General features: G+C 39.7%; 1 protein-coding gene across 3 annotated transcripts in view; it reads left to right on the top strand.

Annotated features, from left to right (window-relative positions):
- Window positions 1-21,753, top strand: part of SI (sucrase-isomaltase) — a 470,126-nt gene that overhangs the window by 156,101 nt on the left and 292,272 nt on the right. For all 3 annotated transcript variants that reach the window (XM_073626133.1, XM_073626134.1, XM_073626135.1), the window contains 5 exons: window positions 1,804-1,975; window positions 10,547-10,663; window positions 18,951-19,105; window positions 19,823-19,907; window positions 21,331-21,387. In XM_073626133.1, coding sequence (XP_073482234.1) covers window positions 1,804-1,975; window positions 10,547-10,663; window positions 18,951-19,105; window positions 19,823-19,907; window positions 21,331-21,387 — 586 coding nt within the window. The remainder of the gene's footprint in view (window positions 1-1,803; window positions 1,976-10,546; window positions 10,664-18,950; window positions 19,106-19,822; window positions 19,908-21,330; window positions 21,388-21,753) is intronic.

Genomic DNA, 21,753 nt, shown 5'->3' with positions numbered 1-21,753 from the left:
CAGATCAAGCAAAAACACAGGACCATCAAACAGAGGGGAGAAGCATAACGCACATAGTAATATAGTCATCCCATATTTTAAAGAAGGATCTTTAACAAAACATTAATCTGTTTTTTAAGCCCAACAATACCCTGAGACAGAAGCTTGTACATCCAAAAGACCAAACAACCAAACACAAGCATAGTAATGTGGTATATGCAATGCAATGAGAAATGCAAAGACCTGTCTGCTGGGGAAACGAGGCAACCTCTAAGAAAAATTAATAGTCCAATATAGGACAAATTTTACAGGTCAAGACTCAGTGATTTTCCCATACCTTAAGTAAAAGGTACATTCTTTTGAGAATAGAGGTGCATAATTTTGACAGAGAGGGCATCTGGTTTGCAAGAGGTGTGTCTACATTAAATTGGAGCAACCGTCATTGAACAGGGGTGGGACCTTCAAAGTGATCTGTCTTCACATACTGTAAAATGCCATTTTAAAATCTGTACTCCAGTGTTTTCACAATTCACAAGTTTGGCCATGTAAATCAAAGGAGGCTGACATCAAGAGTAGGATTATGTAACTAGTACATAGTGGTTTCATCATTTTCACACTTCCCATCCTGTCCTTATACTACTCTATAACATCTGCATTTCCATGGTAACTGGATAAAGGTGTTGGTGCTACCTGTTGAATATAAATGCTGGGGTATTTTCCTGACACTTATTAGAACAAAAGAAGTGGCTTGGATAAGCTAAAACACCTCTTCAACATTACAGAACAAGTCCAGGTGAATGTGATTTAACTACTAGTAGATATACCATAACCTGGGTAAATGAGAACCTTCACATACATGTTTATCAATCCCACACTTACAATATGAAATAGTCCAACTTGTAGTCCAGCTCACATGTCTCCAAACCCCTATAAAATCTATTTTTAACACATCGTTCTTTCATCTTTATTATTTTGCAATTCAGTTGCCATCCTGTCATGGACAATAAAAGAGAAGTATGGAGGGTTTTTTTTCCCCCCAGTCATACTTGCCTAGGTGGATGCAGCATAGATCCGATGCCGCATCTGCCCCCCCCCCCCCCGGCTCTAACACTGAGAACTGAGCGATCGAACGCGGCCGATTGCTCGGTTCTTAGAGCTCCCTGAGCAGAGAGGTGGTAACTGTCAGTCAGCACTCTCTGCTCTGCGCCCCTTGCTCAGTAGAGCGCTGGGCTGTGTAGGGGGTGGGAGCGGCCTGCTCAGGCTCTCAGAGGCTCATTAATAGACTGAGCCAGATGTCAGTCCAGGTATGTGGGCGAATCCCAACTTCATTTTCGTGATCTTGCCCAAGCCTGGACCAGCTCTGTGACTTCAGCCGACAGCAGGCTTCAGCTGAAAACGGGTCACAGGAGTGCAGAACAAACTACACTCCTGTGATCCATAGGAGAAGTACAGCCAAACAAGCTTTGGCTGTACTTCTCCTTTAATAATTACGCTTTCTAGCAGGTAACCCAGTACAAAGTTCCCCAAAATTAAATCCATTTGAGTTAAAACATTCATTGTAAAATTCATCTTTAAGAAGCATTTGATTGGATTAAGTATGCTTGCAATAATAAAATATAGATGGATTGTATTGTATTCATAAATTTGTAAACCACGTGGAGCCCTGAATGTAATTTCCGTACATGCATTATAAATTGCTAGAATTTTTGCTGCACTTGTAGGTTTCACAAAGGTTTATTGAAACTAAGGCATCATTATAACATAAATGTAATTAGGCAAACAGTTGCAGGAAACTACATTGTTCTAATGGGTTTTCAATTTCAGAGCCATCAAAGCTGTTTTCCCTGGAAAAAGAAGCATCATTTTCTCTCGATCTACTTTTGCTGGATCAGGCAAACACTCAGGACACTGGCTTGGAGATAATGCTGCCAACTGGAATGATATTAAATGGGCTATACCAGGAATGCTTGAGTTCAATCTTTTTGGAATGCCTTATGTAAGCACATTACATAAATAAGCCTGTAAAACAAATGGTCATCCATGGGAATTAGCACTAAATTGTGTTTATTTGTGTAGAACAACATGATCCATTTTATTGCCAATTGGATGTTTCTGTGACAGACAACACTGAGAACAGCAGAAAAATAAGCAACGGTTAGAGAAAAATTTTAGCCTTGTAACTAGACAGCAGACCTCATAAAGAAACAAAGCCAGCCAAAACCAGAAAGAAATAATTGATTATCTAGGCTCAAGTTTGTCATGGACTGAAATTTTGTGGCCAGAAAATGTCAACAAATGTTTCCCAGTGTTCTAGCATTTTTTTGTGCATCTCCTTTTTTTTAACAAATAAATTCTGTCCTTCTCCCCATAAAATAGTACCCCATACCTAAGCATTCCTGTCAACTTCTGTGCTAGTACCAGCCCCTCATCAGGTTGATGCAGGAATAGGGGATCCAAACAATTTATGGTGTACAAAACACAAACACTGGGATTTTTTTAATGAGCTCTTCTACCACACTAGAGGAAAAGCACAAATTTGGGGATTATGCAAACTCATTCAACCAGTGAAGTAGTTTAACCCCTTGGCACCAACCACCTCCTGGCCCCTTTAAAATTTCTAAAAGCTGGGAGGCGGAGGCAGGCATTCATGTGACTGCTGTGATTGGCTGTCACAGCGGTTACATGATCGGAAAGCTCCTGATCGCATATATGCTTCGAGAGCTTACCAATCCTTGCTGGCTACTGTGCTGGGAGTGTGCAGGGAGCTCGCTCTCAGCACGATAAGTTATATATACAGGGCTGCATTTATGTGGCCCTTGGCGTTAAGGCCTGTCCACCAAGAGGTTGCATATATGCATGCTGTCAGCGCCAACAGATTAACAGAATGTTTAATCAGCCAAATGATCAGACAGAATAACTGTAATGCCGCGTACACACGATCGGACATTGATCGGACATTCCGACAACAAAATCCATGGATTTTTTCCGACGCGGTGACGTACAACACGTACGACGAGCCAAGAAAAATGAAGTTCAATAGCCAGTGCTGCTCTTCTGCTTGATTCCGAGCATGCGTGGCACTTTGAACGTCGGAATTGTGAACCAGATCTCAAATTTTGTGCGCCGGAAATTCCGATGGAAACAGTCCGATGGAGCCTACACACGGTCGGAATTTCCAACAACAAGCTCCGATTACACATTTTACGTCAGAAAGTCCGACCGTGTGTACGGGGCATAAGCTACAGTTTACTACACAGGTGGAATGTTGGAGAATCTGTGTGCTATTAGGCTTTGTCCCAGTTGCCCATATGTCAGTTCTGATAGTGAAGGGCCTCTTGTCTGGCTACAAATCACTTGCCCAGCTACCTCTGCCTCATCAGGTATGACCACTCTGTGATTCTGAGGGAGGGAAGATGATGAATTTATCTTTACTGGGTGTGACTAGGAACCCTACAGTATTAATGGCAAAACCTCCAATTTTTTCCCCCTATCCAGGGGAACGAGGCAGGGATGCCCACTTTCCCCCCTGCTATACGCACTTGCGGTGGAACCCCTTGCCTCCTCCCTTAGGACCCACCCGGGTGTTCGGGGACTGAGCAAGGGAAACATACTGGAAAAAGTCAGTCTCTATGCGGACGACATGTTACTATACCTGTCGGACGCCGGCCCCTCCTTACAGGTGGCTCTAGAGGTGATCAAAAAATTTGGTAAATACTCGGGCTTAAAAATAAACTGGGATAAATCCCAAATCCTCCCACTAGATATAAGTGCCCCCACTGAACTGCAGGCCAACTCCCCACTCGTCAGAGTCAGTGTCATGACATATCTGGGAATCGTGGTGACCCGCTCCCCGGAAGACTTTATTCGCCTTAACATAGAACCCTTAATAACTACCTTGAAATCCAAAACACAAAATTGGGCTAAACTACCACTTGGGGTGATGGGTCGGGTGAATCTAATTAAGATGGTGCTTCTCCCCAAGTTCCTATACGTCCTCTGGCACACCCCACAGTATATCCCACTAAGGATATTTAAATCCATCGAGACTATCCTTAACTCCTTTGTTTGGGGATCGAGTCGCCACAAATTGTCCTGGCAAGCTCTGAAAAACCCCTCGGAGTTGGGGGGACTGGCACTACCTGACTTCAATTTATACTATTTAGCAGCACAGTTATCCCACTTCTTCCACTTGGATAAGCATGATAAGGAACGATACCTATCCCTTATGAATTCCCCCCTAGGATACAGATTCACACACCCCTTCCAGATTCTATTTCGAGGCACTAGTAAAATAGATAATAAGAAAGGGTTGCTATATCACCACTGCAGAGTATGGGAAGTGATACAACGAAAACTCAAAATACCAGCTGTACACTCTCATACCCCTCTATGGAATAACCCGAGCTTGGGGGAACTGCTGGAGATACCAGGTCACGAATTATGGTTGGACCATGGAGTGGGGTTTCTGTCAGATGTTTATACTGACAATACACTAAAATCATTCCAACAACTTAAGGAGGAATTCAACCTCCCCAACAATATGCATTTTCGTTACCTGCAACTCCGACACGCTCTAAGAACGCAATTTGGCGATAGTCCCCCAAAATTGGAACAGCTAGATGTGCTCTATATTATGCTAGATTCAGACCATCGTAAACTGATATCAGGATTTTATAATTCCTTACTAAGGCCCACAGCGGTGCACATTGCATATAGGCTAAAAATACCCTGGTCTGAAGATATAGGCGAGTTGGAGGATGATGAATGGGAAGATGCCTTGGATACTTGCAAAAAAGTCTCCACAAAACTATCGGACCGCCTTACACAACTTTACATTATGCACAGGACATACATGACCCCCCTCCGCCTGGCTAAATTTAAACCCAACCAGAACCCGCGATGTCCTAGATGTGACGGCCCCTCTAGCACTTTCTTCCATCTTCTCTGGTCATGCCCAGCAATACAGGATTATTGGTCCCAAATTGTGAAATTCATTCACGACGAAATGGGTTCCCCTCTCACACTATGCCCCAAACAATGTCTGCTGGGAATATTCCCAGACCCTGATTCAGATAAATTTCATAAGATCTTTCTCCAAGAAACACTTTTCACGGCCAGACTACTGATAGCCAGGAAATGGCTACAACCCATATCCCCGACACTTCAGGAATGGATTTCAGCCATAAATAATGTCTTACCGTATAAGAAAGAAATATACGTTCACAGGGGTTGCCCCGCAAAATATGGCAAAATTTGGGACACCTGGATAGGTAACGCCTCAACATGTAATGCAATAGCTGAATGAATACTCAAAATATACAAATTGATAAACATTATGGATATAATGGTTAATGAATATGCAATATAGACCTGTTGTACAACATATTGTTTTACTTAATACCACATACTATGTCTACACACCTCCCCTGCTATCTCTTCCTGCATATTGAAGTCTAATGTATATTGATCAAACTGTTTAATCACCGCTGTTTAAATATGCACTGTATGCAACTTACTCTTCTAATAAAACACCACTTTGTTTTGGAAAAAAAAAAAAAAAAAACTAATAAACATCCATATTGCAAAAAAAAAAAAAAGGAACCCTACAGTAGTAAAGAGCTGAAAAGTTAAAGTTAGACATAAAACCTTAAAATATGCATAGTATTTAACCCAATAACACCAACGTGACGCACATATGTGGTGTCATGGAAGTGGGCCTTCTTCAAAGCAGTCCCAGCATGGAGACTGCCACCAACAACTTCTGTTCTCATACTAATGATGGCTATCACTGATTAATCAGTAAAGGCTCGTTCACTTGTGCCTCAATACCCTGTGTTATGCGGCTTCATGCAGTATTGCTAATGTGTTGTACCTGCCCTTCAATGCCTGCTATGAATATAACAGTGGGCACCACACAGTGCAGCACACACAGGAAGCAGTAGTGTTGTGGTCAAAATTAAGCAGCATGTTGCTTTCAAGAGACATCAAAGCTTATCAGCCACCTCCAATAATTTCAATGGTAATGCGCCCTTACCACACCTAGAACATTTATGGTGTGTTAGTGTAGAATTTATAAAGTGTTAGCTGGGCACTGGGGGAGAGGCAGGGGAGATTCCTATATCCTGCAAAATAATAGAGAACTAGGACAAAGTAGCTCCAGCCACTTCCTGGTTGTATAGAGCAGTTGTGTGGTATCACAATTTATTTCTGTGTGCAGGCAAAAGCATCAAGTCAGCCAGCAATACTGACAGTGTCAGGCAGGAGCAGAGCTGGCAAATCTTTTTGCGTTGACAAGTTTTAGTTACCTTTAAGTGAGCAAAAAATCTTTTCCATTATCATCTTGAGCTAGACCAATCCAAGTGTCAAAGAGAGTATACGAATATATCTTGCAGAGATGTCACAAAAATGCTTGCTATCACACAGGGCCGGATCTATCCTGGCTTATTTGGGAGTGCAGTAAAAAAAGTCAAGGGGCCTGCTTTATGAACTAAAAAAAATTATAAATAACTAACTGCTAATGTAATTTGACAAAGACGATGCACAATATTGTGCTATACATTATATGAATTATACATATATAATCAACATATAATCCTTACCCCTGCTCTCTTTACATTAGGTCATGTGTTACATACTTCTGACCATTGCACTCTGTAAGCTGTACTGTATTTTATATACTTCACACCTGATTGCTGCACTTCAAGCATACAGAGTGACAAGGATTATAAATTGAATAATCTTGTTTATAAGGCCTCATGCACACTGGATGTTTTTACAGATGCTGTTTTTGGCTTCAGGTGGTTTTTTCTGCAGCGAGTAAACTCTCCAGCGTGTTGTCCTATGTGTCCATGCACACATAAGCCTCGTACACACGGTTCATTTGTTGGAAGGGGATTGTCTGTTGTCAGACTGTTGTCCTAAATTCTTACCGTTAGTTTGCTCTTTTAGACAATTGTTTTCCAATTTTCGGCCAACAAATGTTGGATGACAGGCTAGTAAATTTTCGTCGGACACCGGCTCCACATCTGATTTTCGTATGGTCAGTACACAAATCCGTCACACAAAAGCCGAAAGTACAAATTGCTCACCAAACACAATATTAACAGGGGCCCAAAGGGTGGCGCTCAAGAGCTGAAATTCTTCATAGTATGTCACTACTCGTGTTGTCGAACGAACATTTGTGTACCATTAGTATGCAAGACAAGATTCTGGCATATGCCCTTTTGACAAAAATCAGACGCTCGATTGGCCAACAATCGTACCGTGGTTATAGGCTTTTATCAGCAGTTTTTGGCAGAGGCATTTTCTGGCTGGAAAAAAAAAACAGAACTTGTGGGTTTGAAGAGTTTTTCAGCTGGAAAAAGCTGAAAAATGCTGAAAAAAGCTCAAAAACGATTTGGCGTTCATGAGCGTTTTTGAGCTTTAAGCTTTTGTGGGAGTATAGTTCTGCTAAAAACGCAAACTAGCGCTTTTAACGCAGCATTCTACAGCTGAAGCTACTGGCATTTTTATAACGTCCAGTGTGCATGAGGCCTAAGAGTCAAGTGGTCAGAGTATGTTATATACATTCCAATGTGCAGAGTTCGGTGATCAAGACAGAGTATGTAATATGCAGCACATATTTGTGCAGGGCACAAAAATATGTAATGTACACCACACAGTACTGAGTACAAAAGTCATGGTTACAGGCCAGGGGCCATTATTATTATTAAATACCTCCTTCCTTAAGCAACACCCCGAAAGTAACCCTTCACCCATCTTTGCTCCTCCTGTCTTTAGATCTTCTCTGGATCCCCATCCACAAGTTACTTCTGCACTCCATATTCACAGCTCATCTTTGGTTCTCCTCTCCATAGGTCACCTCATCACACCCCCTCTGCATCTTATCTCTGCCAACTCCTACACCCCAGCTCTATCCATAGCTCTTACCTTGGCACCTAGATCTCACCCATCCACAGATCTCACCCCTCTGCACATAGCGCCCCCCCCCCCACAGCTCTCACCCTTCTGCACCTAGCACATCCACAGCTCTCATCCCCGTATACACAGCTCTCACTCCTCTTCACCTAACACCCCCTTCCTCCACATCCACAGCTCTCATCCCTATATACTGTATACAGCTCTCACCTCTCTTCACCTAACACCCCCTTCCCCCACATCCACAGCTCTCATCCCTATATACTGTACACAGCTCTCACCCATTTAAACCTAGCACCCCCATCCACAGCCCTCACATCTTTGCACCTAGTCCCCCCCCCCCCCCACATCCACTGCTCTCACCCTTTTTGCACCTAGCACCCCCCCATCCACAGCTTTTACCTTGGCACCTAGCCATCACCCATTCACAGCTCTCAACCCTATGCACCTGCCCCCCCCCCCCCCGGTTCCCACCCCTCTGTACTTAGTAACCCCCCACATTCACAGCTGTCATCCCCATATCTCCCCTTGTTTCTGCCCACTCCTACATCTCACTTCTGCACCCCTGACCACAGCTTTAACTTTCACACCCCAGCTCTATTTCCAGCTCTTACCTTAGCACCTATCCCTCACCCATCCACAGCTCTCACCTGTCTACACCTAGCACCCCCCATCCATGGCTCTCACATCTCTGCACCTAGCACCCTATCATCCACTGCTCTCACCTCTCTGCACCTAGCTTCCCACCCCCACATCCACTGCTCTCACCCCTTTGCATCACCCATGCCATTTGATTCCAGCGCAGACAAAAAAAAATGCATCATTTTAGTGTGAATGCGATGCGATTTCAGCGATACAAACTACTTCATTCGCACTACACAGACATCGCATGTGATGCACACAGGAATGCGGTGCGAATCACATGTGATGTCTGCAATCACATCAGTGTGAACCCAGCCTGCATCATGCCAAAAGTAGTGTATGCACAATTTCCAAAAACGCACTGCATCAGATCGCAATCTGCGTTTGGGGTGTTGTTAGAATTATATTGACACTTTCAGCAGATTGCACACCCAGTGCATTTTGAATGCAGTGCAGTTAATGCGCATGGAACGTGGGTTTCCCTCACCACTTTACAGTGTGAATGAGCCCTTGCTTCGTTCATCATAATCAACACAGGTGTGAACGAGCCCTAACCTGACCCTGTACTCAAATTCTCCTCTGAATGGAGAAAAAGATACATTATATCTCTATGTCATATAAAGCAGAGAAAATGTAAACGAAAAGCAAAGCTTCTGTAAAAAGTAAAAAAAAAAAAATAAAGATAAAAATTGCTAAATCAGGGCTTGGACTAGGAGGTTAATGTCAGGGTCAGTAGGTTTTAGGTAAGATTAAGAAAAACAAATACAGTGTTTCTTGGTCCTACTATGGGGACAGACAAAAATACACAAAGTATAAGGTATTGCTGCAAATGTCAATAGTAGGACAATTCTTGGTTTAGTTTGATGGTTTGTCATGGTAATGACAAGAAATATACAGCTAAAGTTAATTTTTTCTTTACTATTTGAAATATCCATTGCCATTTACCACCAAATGATGGCTCAATTTATCCTGGAAAACAAAACAAAAAAACAAGGGATTATTTATCTGGATATCTGTAGCTGTTGCGATTATATGTTTTACTAACATACCCCAAAGTTGCAAAACTGCATTCGGGCATTAAGATTTGTTTTAAATTCAGCCATCAAGGGGTTAATCTACACCACCATGCTATATCTTTAAAACATGGGTTCAGAATTAATCCAGGGTGGTCTTGGATTCATTTGATTGTAGAATTCTCTGCAAGGTTTTCATGCTCCTGTTTTCCTGTTGTCAGTCTTTTGTGTCCTTCATTCCATCATTCCATAGAAAACATGGCTAGAGCTAGCTTTCTAATTAAAAAAAAAAAAAGTTAACACTGACAGTTTAGGTAGATTCACCCATGAGTAAAGGTATATGGACCTGCTGCTCCCAAAATGTAATGCTTGTCAAAGCTTTGCAAGAAAGTAGAGGCCTAATGTCAGGCAGGCAGATACAGATGACTATTAGCTATGATACTCTTGTGACTGTGGTAAGATTTTCAAATATTTTTTTTTTTTTTTGCACATTTGTACAATCTAGAATGAATCCCAAGATAACATATAGTCCTAAAATGCACGGGATAGAGACAATTTAACAATTATACCTTGCCCCTATGTTAACATGTGAAAATTCTGTACTCAGGCCTAGGACCAGACAAAAGAGCTCAATGATTGCTTTTAGTGATACCGTTTTTGGATTTTATATACTGCTGATGCATATTGTAACATATTAATGCATATTGTCAGGAATTAATCTATGCAAAGATTGAGCTGCTAATAGGTCTTTAAGTTCACATCAAATATTTATTTGGAAATTCAGATAATTAGTACATATGCGTATCTTCCAGTATTAAAATATCTAAAATCAATTCATAGATTGTGATCAAATCTTAGAAAATTCACAAAATATTAGCAGAATATTAGGTATTTAATATTGCAAGCTAATGTGCTGTGAGTAGGTGTGAAAAATATTGAGTAGTTACAGGTAATAGTTACACTATAATATAAGTATTTTGACATTACCTTTTTAGATTGGAGCTGACATTTGTGGCTTTTTTGATGATAGCTCTGAAGAGCTATGCAGACGATGGATGCAAGTTGGCGCTTTTTATCCATTCTCTAGGAACCACAATGCTGAAAACTACAAGGTAATTCTGACTTTTATAACAAATACCAAGTTGGATATTTTATACTCTTTCAGTCAAGCTTTTTTTTTTTTTGGCAATGGGTTAGAATTTTTTAGGGGGGTTTATTGTTGTGTGTCTTGCCATTAGGTGTATTTATCATCACATACTAATACTGGTGATAGAAAGTTGGGGTAATTCTCCTCAGTGGGCCAATAAACAGCAATAAAAATATATCTGTTTCACCACTCTGTCCAAAACAAGGAAACATTAGTATTATACGGTATTATAACTAATAACTATAGGTTATAATTATATCTTTGTAGGCTGTATAACTATACGGCCTACAAAGCGATTTCTTTATCACATAGTGACAGGACAGGGGCTTCCTTAAATCATTATGATTGGGTTATATGCAGCTTCCTATAGGTGACACGCAAACAAAAAGCCTTCAGGGACATCTACCTATATAACCCCTCCCACTCCCAGCTAACCTAGTTTTTTGCTAGTGTCCTTAAATGATGGACTTCTTCTCGCTGAGGAACCCTACTTTCTTCTATGGAAGTTTTTCATTTTCCATTTTTATTTTCTTTGAAGAGTGTTTCTTCATCACTCAGCTGCACCATAGACTTTGCTGCTTTTTATGCAGCTTTTGGATCAGTTGACTCGGCAGAGCGCTGGGACACTGTACCTGGATCCTGCCTGGTTAAAGATGTGGTTCTGGCCTGTAGCGTTGCTTCGGCACTGGATCCTGCTGTGGATGCTCTGCTTGGCTTGTAGTGCAGTGTGTGGCGTTAGCTGCAGGGTGCTTTACAGGTCCAGAACATTGCCGGCGGGCTTTTGCCCACTGGGGAGGGCAAAGCCAAGAAGGGATTACATATTTCTTATTCCTGCTACTAAGTACAGGGTGGAAGCCGTTTAAACATTTATCCAAGCATGCCCATTTTTTACCTTTGTTTTAGGTGAGCAAAAAGTGTTGTGCACACATCTAGAGGTGTAGTTAGGTGTTCTAGGAGGGCAGAGTTAATGGCAATTTTTGTCTGTTGGGGTGCCTGGTGTGGTGCTGTTGTGCTGTGCCCTCTTTTACTCAGTGGCACTGTGCTGAAACTGTGCAGAATCTGATGATTCATTAACAGCCATTGAAAAGAAGGAAGCTGTGATATACAATAGTGGTAGAAATATCGGTGTTTGACTTTGCCCTCTTGCTATATGCAGAGCAGCAGGAGGAGACAAGTAAAAGATTCCTCGACCCTCTGATGCATTACATTGAGATGATATGCCTGCTACAGATTTTTTTTCCCAGTCTGCTGGCCCAAAGGTTTCCAGTATCTAGTCTTTAAAATTCCCTTACATTCTCCAGCTAATACCTTTCTGGTCCATGCGCTGGTTGATCCTGTCCTGTATGGTGACTGGCCTCACTTGGAGAGAGTTTTTTTTCTCCTCCAAATGTTTTGCCCAATATTGTCTTTTTTTTTTAGTGTATGGGCTATGCCTGTGCTGGATCTGGCACTTTCTTATTCTAACAAAACTCTTGATGCCCCCGTGAAATATAACCATGAAAGATAACCCAGTGTTTTAAAGACCCAGTAGATAAAAGATTGACGGCCATCCCCAAGGCTATATTTGCCTTGGTGGGTCCTGCCATGCAATCCTCAGCTCTGTCTTTGACAGCCTACCAGATTATTCCTGTCTGGTCTAAGAGTATGGCCTGGAACTCTAGCTCCATCCTTATGGATCCTTCTAACCATAGTCAGCTGGAACGTTTGTCTTCAGCCTTATGCTACTGAGTAAATGGCTTGGTGGATATACTTTGCCAAATTTCTAGGATGAGCCTTCTCTCTGTATACATGCACAGGGTTCTCTGGCTTAAATGCTGATCAGGTGGAACCCCTCTGCAGGAAGAGCCTTGAGCAGATGCCCTCAAAGGGTAAATGCCTGTTTGGTTCCTTCTTGGATAATTATACCACAGAGATTTGTTTCCAGGGACTAAAAACTGAGTTTGCACTCAACCTCCTGCCTGCTAAATGCTCTACAATGTGTCTCCTTTAACATTATGGTGGACAGATCTACTTCTACTGTCCAACAGCTTTTGAATCAAAGGATCGTTACCCCTGTGCCAACAGGAGAAAACTTTCAAGGTTTATTATCAAACCTCTTTAAGGCTCCCAAACTGAATGAACAAGTTCAGCCCATTCTGGATCTGGAACCTCTCAAATTGCTCCTACGAGTTCAGAAGTTTTGTGTTTCTGGTCAGTCATTGCCTTCCTCATTTGGGTGAATGTTCTGCTCCATTCTTAGGGGATTCGTGTTTTGGGGTATCAGGACGATATCCAGTTAAAGGATCAGTCCTCACTGTCCCTGTCAGTCAACATTCCAAATATGGTACAGGTTCTGCAGAGCTTTTAGACGTTATCACTGGACCTCTCAGAGATCTCACAGATTGAAGTATCTGGATCTGGTACCGAACATGACTTTGTGCAGATCCTTTTTGACTTAGTACAAATGCCTGTCTTTTTATTCTCATGCCAGGGTCCTTTGAGCCCAGGGGAACCCCATTGATGCCTGCTTCCATAAAAGTCTTGGGCCATATGGCCAGTTTTATTTCAGACCACTGCAACTCAACTTGCTGGCTGCTTGAGAGAAACAGTCTCAGTCCTTGAACTTCTTAATGTGTTTGAACCCCAAAGCCAAACTCTCCCTGACGTGATTCCAATCCTACGTTGAAGTTAGGGGAGCCTTTTTTTCAACAGGCGTGGGATGTTCTCATGACAGATGCCTGACTTGATATTTGTGACTTGGTTATTGGAGGAAGCTCAACTTTTAATCCGTATAATTGAACTTGGGGCAATTCAGTTGTCCCTTTAACGCTAGATGACTCTATTGCGAGGACACCTGATGCCAGTCAGACATTTCCATGATCGTTGCCTACATCAGTCATCACTGATGCGTTAGAACACATGCCACTCTAAGGGAAGCAGTTTTAATCCTCTCTTGGGCAGGGCTACTTGTTCTGGTCCCGTCTGCAGTCCACATCCCTGGCGTGAAAAATTGGCAAGCAGGCAGACTTGCTAAGTCATCAGCATCTGGATCCAAATCCGGGGTAAGGGGCTCTCCATCTTCTTTTAAGTTTTTTGCCACTGCTGGAAACACCATATGTGGACCTCCTGGCATTCAGATTCAACAACAAACTGGATAGTTTTTTTTGCCATTACCAAAGGCCTTTAGAGCAGATGCTCTGGTGAATCTAAGGGATCAGTTCAATCTGATCTATGACTTATGCCCTTTCAGATTCTCTCTCAACTCTCAGAATTGAGAAGGAGGGCTTCTTGGGGATTCTAATTGCACCAAATTGGCTCAAAAGAACATGGTATGCAGACATACTCAATCTCCTGCCAGGCATTTTGTAAAATCTTTCAAATTTTCCTGTTTCAAAGGCTGGTGTTCCATCCTGCTTCTTGGATGCTGGCTTTAACTATATGACTGTTGAAGCCATGGTCCTGAGGGCAAGGGCCTTTCAGATTTATTCATCCCTGCCCTCTTGAAGGCTAGAAAGTTAACTTCTGCAGGGCCTACTTTTCTTGGCGTGAGCCAAGGAACCATTATCCTAGAATGTACTCTGTGAGACATATCCTGTCCCAGAAACTGGCCTTGAGTAGGTAAATTTACTAAAGACAAATAGACTGTACACTTTACAAGTGCAATTGCAATAATTTTAATTGGTAAATGTAAACCACAAAGCTTCACTTTGTAAAGAACACCCAACCAGGTGCAAGTAAAAAAAAAAATAAAAAGGTTTTGCTTGCAGGTGATTGGATGATGGAGAGCTTTACCACATTTACTAAGCTTTGGGGAAAATAAGTGCAACTGCACTTGCAGAGTGCACAATCTATTTGCCTTTAGTAAATCCACCCCACAGTGTTCTGACAATCCCACTGTAAAGGCAGTTGTACCATATCAACTACATGCAGTTACTGCACATTATCTAAATTTGAAGAATTCAGCTAGAATTTGGACAAATTTTTGTTTTTCAGATATTTGGATGTATTAGAATTTCCGCATTACAATAGTACCGAATTTCAATAACTGAAATAACGGGGAAAAAAATTCAGACGGAATTCAAATTCGAATTTATTCGAATAGTTTTCAAATCGATTCGAATAGTGTTCCAATACGAATAGTTTCAAATTCAAACTCAAATCGTTTTTGAATTTTAATAGTTTTCAAATTCGAATAGTTTTTACATTCAAATCCTTTTCAAGTTCGGATAGTTTTTCCAGTTTCCACAGAGAATAAAATAGAATAGAAAATAAAGGAATAGAATAGAAAAAAATAGAACAGAATAGAAAGAGAATATATCCGAAATAAACAAATAGAATATAATAGAGTAAAACAGAACAAAATAGAAAATAAAAGAACAGAATAGAGCAGAATAGAATAGAAATGAATAGAATAAAAAAAGAATTGAATAAAATATAAAGAATATAACCCTTCTTCTGAAATTCTAATTTTAAATAGATAAAATTTGAATACATAAGAAAAGAATAAAAAAAGAATAGAATAGAAAAAAAAAGAATAGAATAGACTATAATAGAATAGAAAATAATAGAATTAGAAAAAGAATAGAATAGAAAGAATATAACCATTTTACCAAAATTCAAATAGAATCAATTCGAATTTGAATAGAATATAAAAGAATAGATTAGAATAGAATAGAAAATAACAGAATAGTATAGAAAAAAAGAACAGAGTAGAATGGAATAGAAAGAATATAACCATCTTCTGAAATTTGAATTTCAAATAGAATAAATTTGAATTTGAAAAGAAATGAATAGAATAAAGAAGGATAGAATATCATAGAATAGAAAATAAAATAATAGGAAATAATAGAATAGAATAAACAGAAAAAGAATAGAATTAAAAAAAATAGAATAGTATAGAAAGAATATAACCATTTCCCGAAATTCAAATAGAATCAATTTGTTTTGAATAGGATAGAACATAATAGATTAGAATAGGAAGATTGTTATATTCTTTCTATTCTATTCTGTTGTTTTCTATTCTAATCTATTCTTTGCTATTCTATTTAACCACTTAAGGACCGGAAGGATTTGCCCTCTTAATGACCAGGCCATTTTTTGTGATACGGCACTGTGTCACTTTAACTTACAATTGTGCGGTCGTGTGACGCTGTATCCAAACAAAATTGATGTCCTTTTTTTTCCCCACAAATAGAGCTTTCTTTTGGTGGTATTTGATCACCTCTGTGGTTTTTATTTTTGCACTATAAACAAAAAAGAGCGTCAATTTTGAAAAAAAAATATATATTTTTTATTTTCTGCTATAATAAATATCCCAAAAAATAAATAAAAAAACCCCAAATGTCTTCATCAGTTTAGGCCAATATGTACTCTTCTTCATATGTTTGGGGAAAAAAAATCGCAATAATCGTAAATTGATTGGTCTGTACAAAAGTTATAGCGTCTACAAAATAGGGGATAGATTTATGGCATTTTTATTATATTAATTTTTTTACTAGTAATGGTGGCAATTTGTGATTTTTAGCAGGACTGCGACATTACAGCGGACAGATCATACACATTTGATACTTTTTTGGGATGATTGACATTTATACAGCGATCAGTGCTATAAAAATGCACTGATTACTGTGTAAATGTCACTGGCAGGGAAGGGGTTAACACTAGGGAGCGATCAATGGGTTAAATGTGTTCCCTGAGAGGTGTTTCTAACTGTGGAGGGATGAGACTGACTGGAGGAGGAGAGAAATCGCTGTTCCTAATCACTAGGTACAGCAGATCTCTCTCTACTCCCCTGTCAGAAAGGGGATCTCACTGTTTACCTTATCAGATCCCTAATCTGGCTCTCTATGGAATGATTGTGGGTGGCCGGCGGACATCACAGCCGCTGGCCACGCACATCAGCTCCGGCAGCGCGTGAGTGCCCCCTCTCGCTCCTAAAGCGGCCGACGTATACCTACGGCGATTCGTGCAGAAGAGCCAACCTGCCGCAGTATAATGACGGCGGCTGGCCCTAAGCGGTTAAATTTGAATTTCTATTCTATTGTTTTTTGAATCATATTCTTTTCTATTCTATTCTTTTCTATTCGAACTTCAGAAAATGGTTATATTCTTTCTATTCTATTCTATTCTTTTTTCATTCTATTTTATTCTATTTATTTCTATTCAATTCTTTTCTATTCTACTCTGTTCTGTTTCTCTTCTGGTTCTCTATTATATTCTATTCTTTTACTTTCTGTTATATTATTTTCTATTCCATTCCTTTATTTTATACTCTGTTTTATTCTCTTTGGAAACTGGAAAACTATTCAAATTTGAAAACCATTCAAATTTGAAAACTTTTCGAATTTGAAAACTATTTGAAACTATTTGAATTCGAAAACTTTTTGAATTTGGAAATTTGAAAATAATTTGAAATTAATTTGAAAACTATTCAAATCGAATTCCGAAAATTTGAATCAATTTGAATCGTATAAACACATCAAATTCCGAAAATGAATTAAACGTGTTTAACAAATTTAACCAAGCAAATTTATGTAAATAACGAAAAGAAACAAAACATTTTTTTTCTTTCTGCAAATGTCTAAATTCAGCTCCTAGCCTTTAACAGAGTTAACTACTTTCATTCAAATAATATGCAGGGACTGGAAATTGAGTGTGCGTACAGCAAATTTTCATAGCATTGAAACTCAGAAACATAATGGATATATTATTCTTACCTCCTGCCTTCCTTTGTAAAAAATAATTCTTGTTCTCCCTTAAAGTAAAATTAGACCTAAAAGCAAACATCTTTTAGCTTATCAATTCTTAGATGTGATGTCCATATAAGTGCTGTATTAGTTTGGCGTTTAGTTTGGCGCTGTATTAGTTTCTTTTTTAGGGTTTCTTTCTTCTGTTTTCATCTGATGATCCAGTCAACAGAAATGCTCACTTGTAGTTACATGGATAAGACGGATCATTTAACACTGGCAGGGGTGCTTAAAATGATCAGCATTTATTTATTTATGTAAAATTGTTATCCCAAAAGGAAAAACAGTGTTTGCTGTAACTGATTATAAAGTGTTAGCTGGAGTTCAGCTTCAATGTGTGTTTAAATCTGCTAGTACTTCTAACACCCTTCTTCCCCCCAGACTGACAATGCTGCTGTCCAAAGGGGCTCCTGTGCTCTTTCATCCAGAGTGGTGTCTGTATAATACAGGAGGTGTTTTATTGGACAGATCACAAGGTGAAAACAGGGGGGAAAAGAATACAGCCATTATATCTACTGATTGGCAAGCTGCAATATATTACGTTTTTGGTTTAACCGGTTCCCGACTGCCGCATGTACTTATACGTCGACAGAATGTCACAACTGCGCCAATGGGCGTACCTATAGGTCCCTTTGAATTTGCCGCCATGCCATTGTGTGTTCACCGCCGCGAGCTCCGCGAGTAGGATCGTAGGTCCCATGGACTCGATGTCCGCGGGGACACCCGCGATCATCTCACGTAGAGGAAGAACAGGGAAATGCTGATGTAAACAAGCATTTCCCCATTCTGCCTAGTGACAGGACACTGATCACAGCTCCCTGAGCAGTGATCAGTGATGTTTCACACGTAGCCCCCCCCCCACAGTTAGCATCACTCCCTAGGACACACTTAACCCCTACAGCGCCACCTAGTGTTAACCCCTTCACTGCCAGTCACATTTACACAGTAATCAATGCAATTTTAATAGTACTGATCGCTGTATAAATGTGAATGGTCCCAAAAATGTGTCAAAATTGTCCGGTGTGTTCGCCATAATATGTAGAAGAATACGTATCGGCCTAAACTGAGAAAAAAAAAATGGGTTTTTTTATATTTTTTGGGGGGATATTTATTATAGCAAAAAGTAAAAAAATAATAGAGCCACGTCGCACGACCGCGCAATTGTCAGTTAAAGCGACGCAGTGCCGAATCGCAAAAAGTACTCTGGTCTTTGGCAAGCCAAATGGTCCGGCGCTTAAGTGGTTAATACCGCTTTAAGGACCTGGATGTACAGTATTGAACTCTATTAATTTGCATCACTAGAAAGCCGCTGCCTTTTATTTGTAACTGTTCATTCACTTTATTTTAACCACTAAGATTTTGTACCTGTTCTTAACCATAATTTTGGCAAGCAATAGTGTAATTTTTGTTTTAAACTGTGTGTTTCTCCTCATTACACTATTGAGCACTAAATAACGTATATGTCAATTTGCTTTAATTGTATTATGATTTGGGATTTTTTTAATTAAGCTAGTTTTGGTATTTCAGCCACAAGACCCTGCTTCTTATGGTGCTGATTCTCTTCTTGTGAACACATCAAGACATTACTTAAACATCCGCTACACCCTGCTACCATACCTTTACACATTGTTCTACAAAGCTCACACTAGAGGAGAAACGGTGGTGAGGCCGCTGCTCCACGAGTAAGTCTTTCAAAAACTTCTTGAGCATTGTTTCAACTTTCAAGAACTTTAGATTTAGCTAAAAGTGCAATATACCTTTGAATGACCATTCTGTAAATATATACAAATACATTTTTTATCTGCTGAATACTAAATATGAAATTTCCTCTCCCACCAAAACTCACAATTATATGATTAAAGTGTCAGTATTTCTTTAGTACCCTGGAAAAGCAAGAACACAAGTTACAGAAAGAACAGTTTGACCTTGGATTCAGGGTTTTTTTGTATTTCTGTATTACTGACCTACAAGAAATAATGTGCAAAGCCCTCAAACATTATGTTAGGCTTACCTGTAGGTAAAAATAAAAGCAGAGGGTTTACTACCACTTTAAGCCTTTTAGCCAAAAATTTGAGCATTTAGAGAGCTTCTGGGTAGAGGGAGAAAGAATGGCCCTTGTGTACTAAAGCAATATCAGGGAGAAAATAAAAGCTTTGGGCAAGTATAAACTGCCTTCTTTAGGCATTTCTGTGCTAAGTTTTAAAGTTTATTAAAGTACATCTTTGGTATATTACCTGCCATGAAGCACTCTGTCCACTGCTGTGAAAGTCCTGGATTGTCTAAAGTGCCCCAAGTCCTTACACAGGGCAAGTTATAGTCATGTTATTGGTACAGCTGTACATACATAGAATGAACCTTACAGAGCTACTAAACCTGCCTTAACCTTTGCCTTTTTTCAGATTTTATTCTGATAAAGAAACATGGGCAATAGATCAACAATTTCTTTGGGGACCCGGTCTTCTAATTACACCTATTCTTTATTCGGTATGTCAGACTTTGCTTGCTAAAAGTTTATTATAGCCATTGAACATCATTACATTTTCTATTTAATATCTGAGAGCTCCTCTGTTAAATGAACTCATACGTGAGCAAAGTACAACTGAACACAAAGACAATTAGAAGCACTGCACTATATAGAAACTGTTAACCTGTGCAAGGTACAACTGAACACAAAGACAATTAGAAGCACTGCACTATATAGAAACTGTTAACCTGTGCAAGGTACAACCGAACACAAAGACAATTGGAAGCACTGCATGATATAGAAACTGTAAACCTGTGCAAAGTACAACTGAACACAAAGACAATTAGAAGCACTGCACTATATAGAAACTGTTAACCCGTGCAAGGTACAACTGAACACAAAGACAATTAGAAGCACTGCACTATATAGAAACTGTTAACCTGTGCAAGGTACAACCGAACACAAAGACAATTGGAAGCACTGCATGATATAGAAACTGTAAACCTGTGCAAGGTACAACTGAACACAAAGACAATTGGAAGCACTGCATGATATAGAAACTGTAAACCTGTGCAAAGTACAACTGAACACAAAGACAATTAGAAGCACTGCACTATATAGAAACTGTTAACCTGTGCAAGGTACAACTGAACACAAAGACAATTGGAAGCACTGCAGGATATAGAAACTGTAAACCTGTGCAAAGTACAACTGAACACAAAGACAATTTAGAAGCACTGCATGATATAGAAACTGTAAACCTGTGCAAAGTACAACTGAACACAAAGACAATAACTGCCGGTTCACACAGGGGTGGCACGACTTGCAGGTCGACTCACCGAGGCAACCTGCACACGACTTCAGCGGTGACTTGCAAAACGACTTCTGTATAGAAGTCAATGCAAGTCGCCTGAAGTCACCCCAAAAATACTACAGGAACCTTTTGCCAAGTCGGAGCGACTTGCGTCGCTCCTATTAGAATGGTTCCGTAGCACAGAATGGGACACAACTTGTCAGGCGGCTAAGTACAACTGAACACGAAGACAATTAGAAGCACTGCATGATATAGAAACTGTAAACCTGTGCAAAGTACAACTGAACACAAAGACAATTAGAAGCATTGCATGATATAGAAACTGTAAACCTGTGCAAACTACAACTGAACACAAAGACAATTAGAAGCACTGCATGATATAGAAACTGTAAACCTGTGCAAAGTACAACTGAACACAAAGACAACTTTTTCAGCTACACCTGTATAGACTCTGTGTATTGGCATTGTAGTAATTTACTGATGTCCCTTGCTGACTCATGATGACTCTAAATACACATGGAATTTGATGCAATATAATACGCAAAACCAAATCATATTTGAAAATAGTATATTTTGCAAAGCAAAACCATATATCTCTTAAACTGCATTTTTATTGTTTGCTAATTTAGGGCTCAGAACATGCTGATGCTTACATCCCTGATGCTGTGTGGTATGACTATGAGACGGTAAACAAATATTTTTTTACTAATTTGCATTACATTACATTGGTAATCCATAGTCTCCTGCATAGAATATGATATTTTCTATAGCACTGGTAATAGTTGTCCTAATAGCACACCCATGTACAGTGTTGTATTTGTACATATACAGTGTTGAAGTTTTGATCATTTTTTCAGTAATCATAAAATGACCCTATTTAAATTAAAAAAAGAAAATATAAATCCTTTGATGTGGAAGCCATATTTGCTTTCTTTTTAAATAGTTTTCCTTTATATTCAGTTGGTTATGCAGTAAGGCTGTATAATAAGTAAATTATATGGCTTTTTTTTTTTGTAACTGAAAAGTAAAATATTACTACCTTAAGTGACTAA

Source organism: Aquarana catesbeiana, linkage group LG04 (genome assembly GCF_042186555.1).
Source record: "Aquarana catesbeiana isolate 2022-GZ linkage group LG04, ASM4218655v1, whole genome shotgun sequence".
In the NCBI taxonomy this organism is placed as follows: Eukaryota; Metazoa; Chordata; class Amphibia; order Anura; family Ranidae; genus Aquarana; species Aquarana catesbeiana.
The sequence above is the reverse complement of the archived record's forward strand: the minus strand, read 5'-3'. Positions and strand labels throughout refer to the sequence as shown.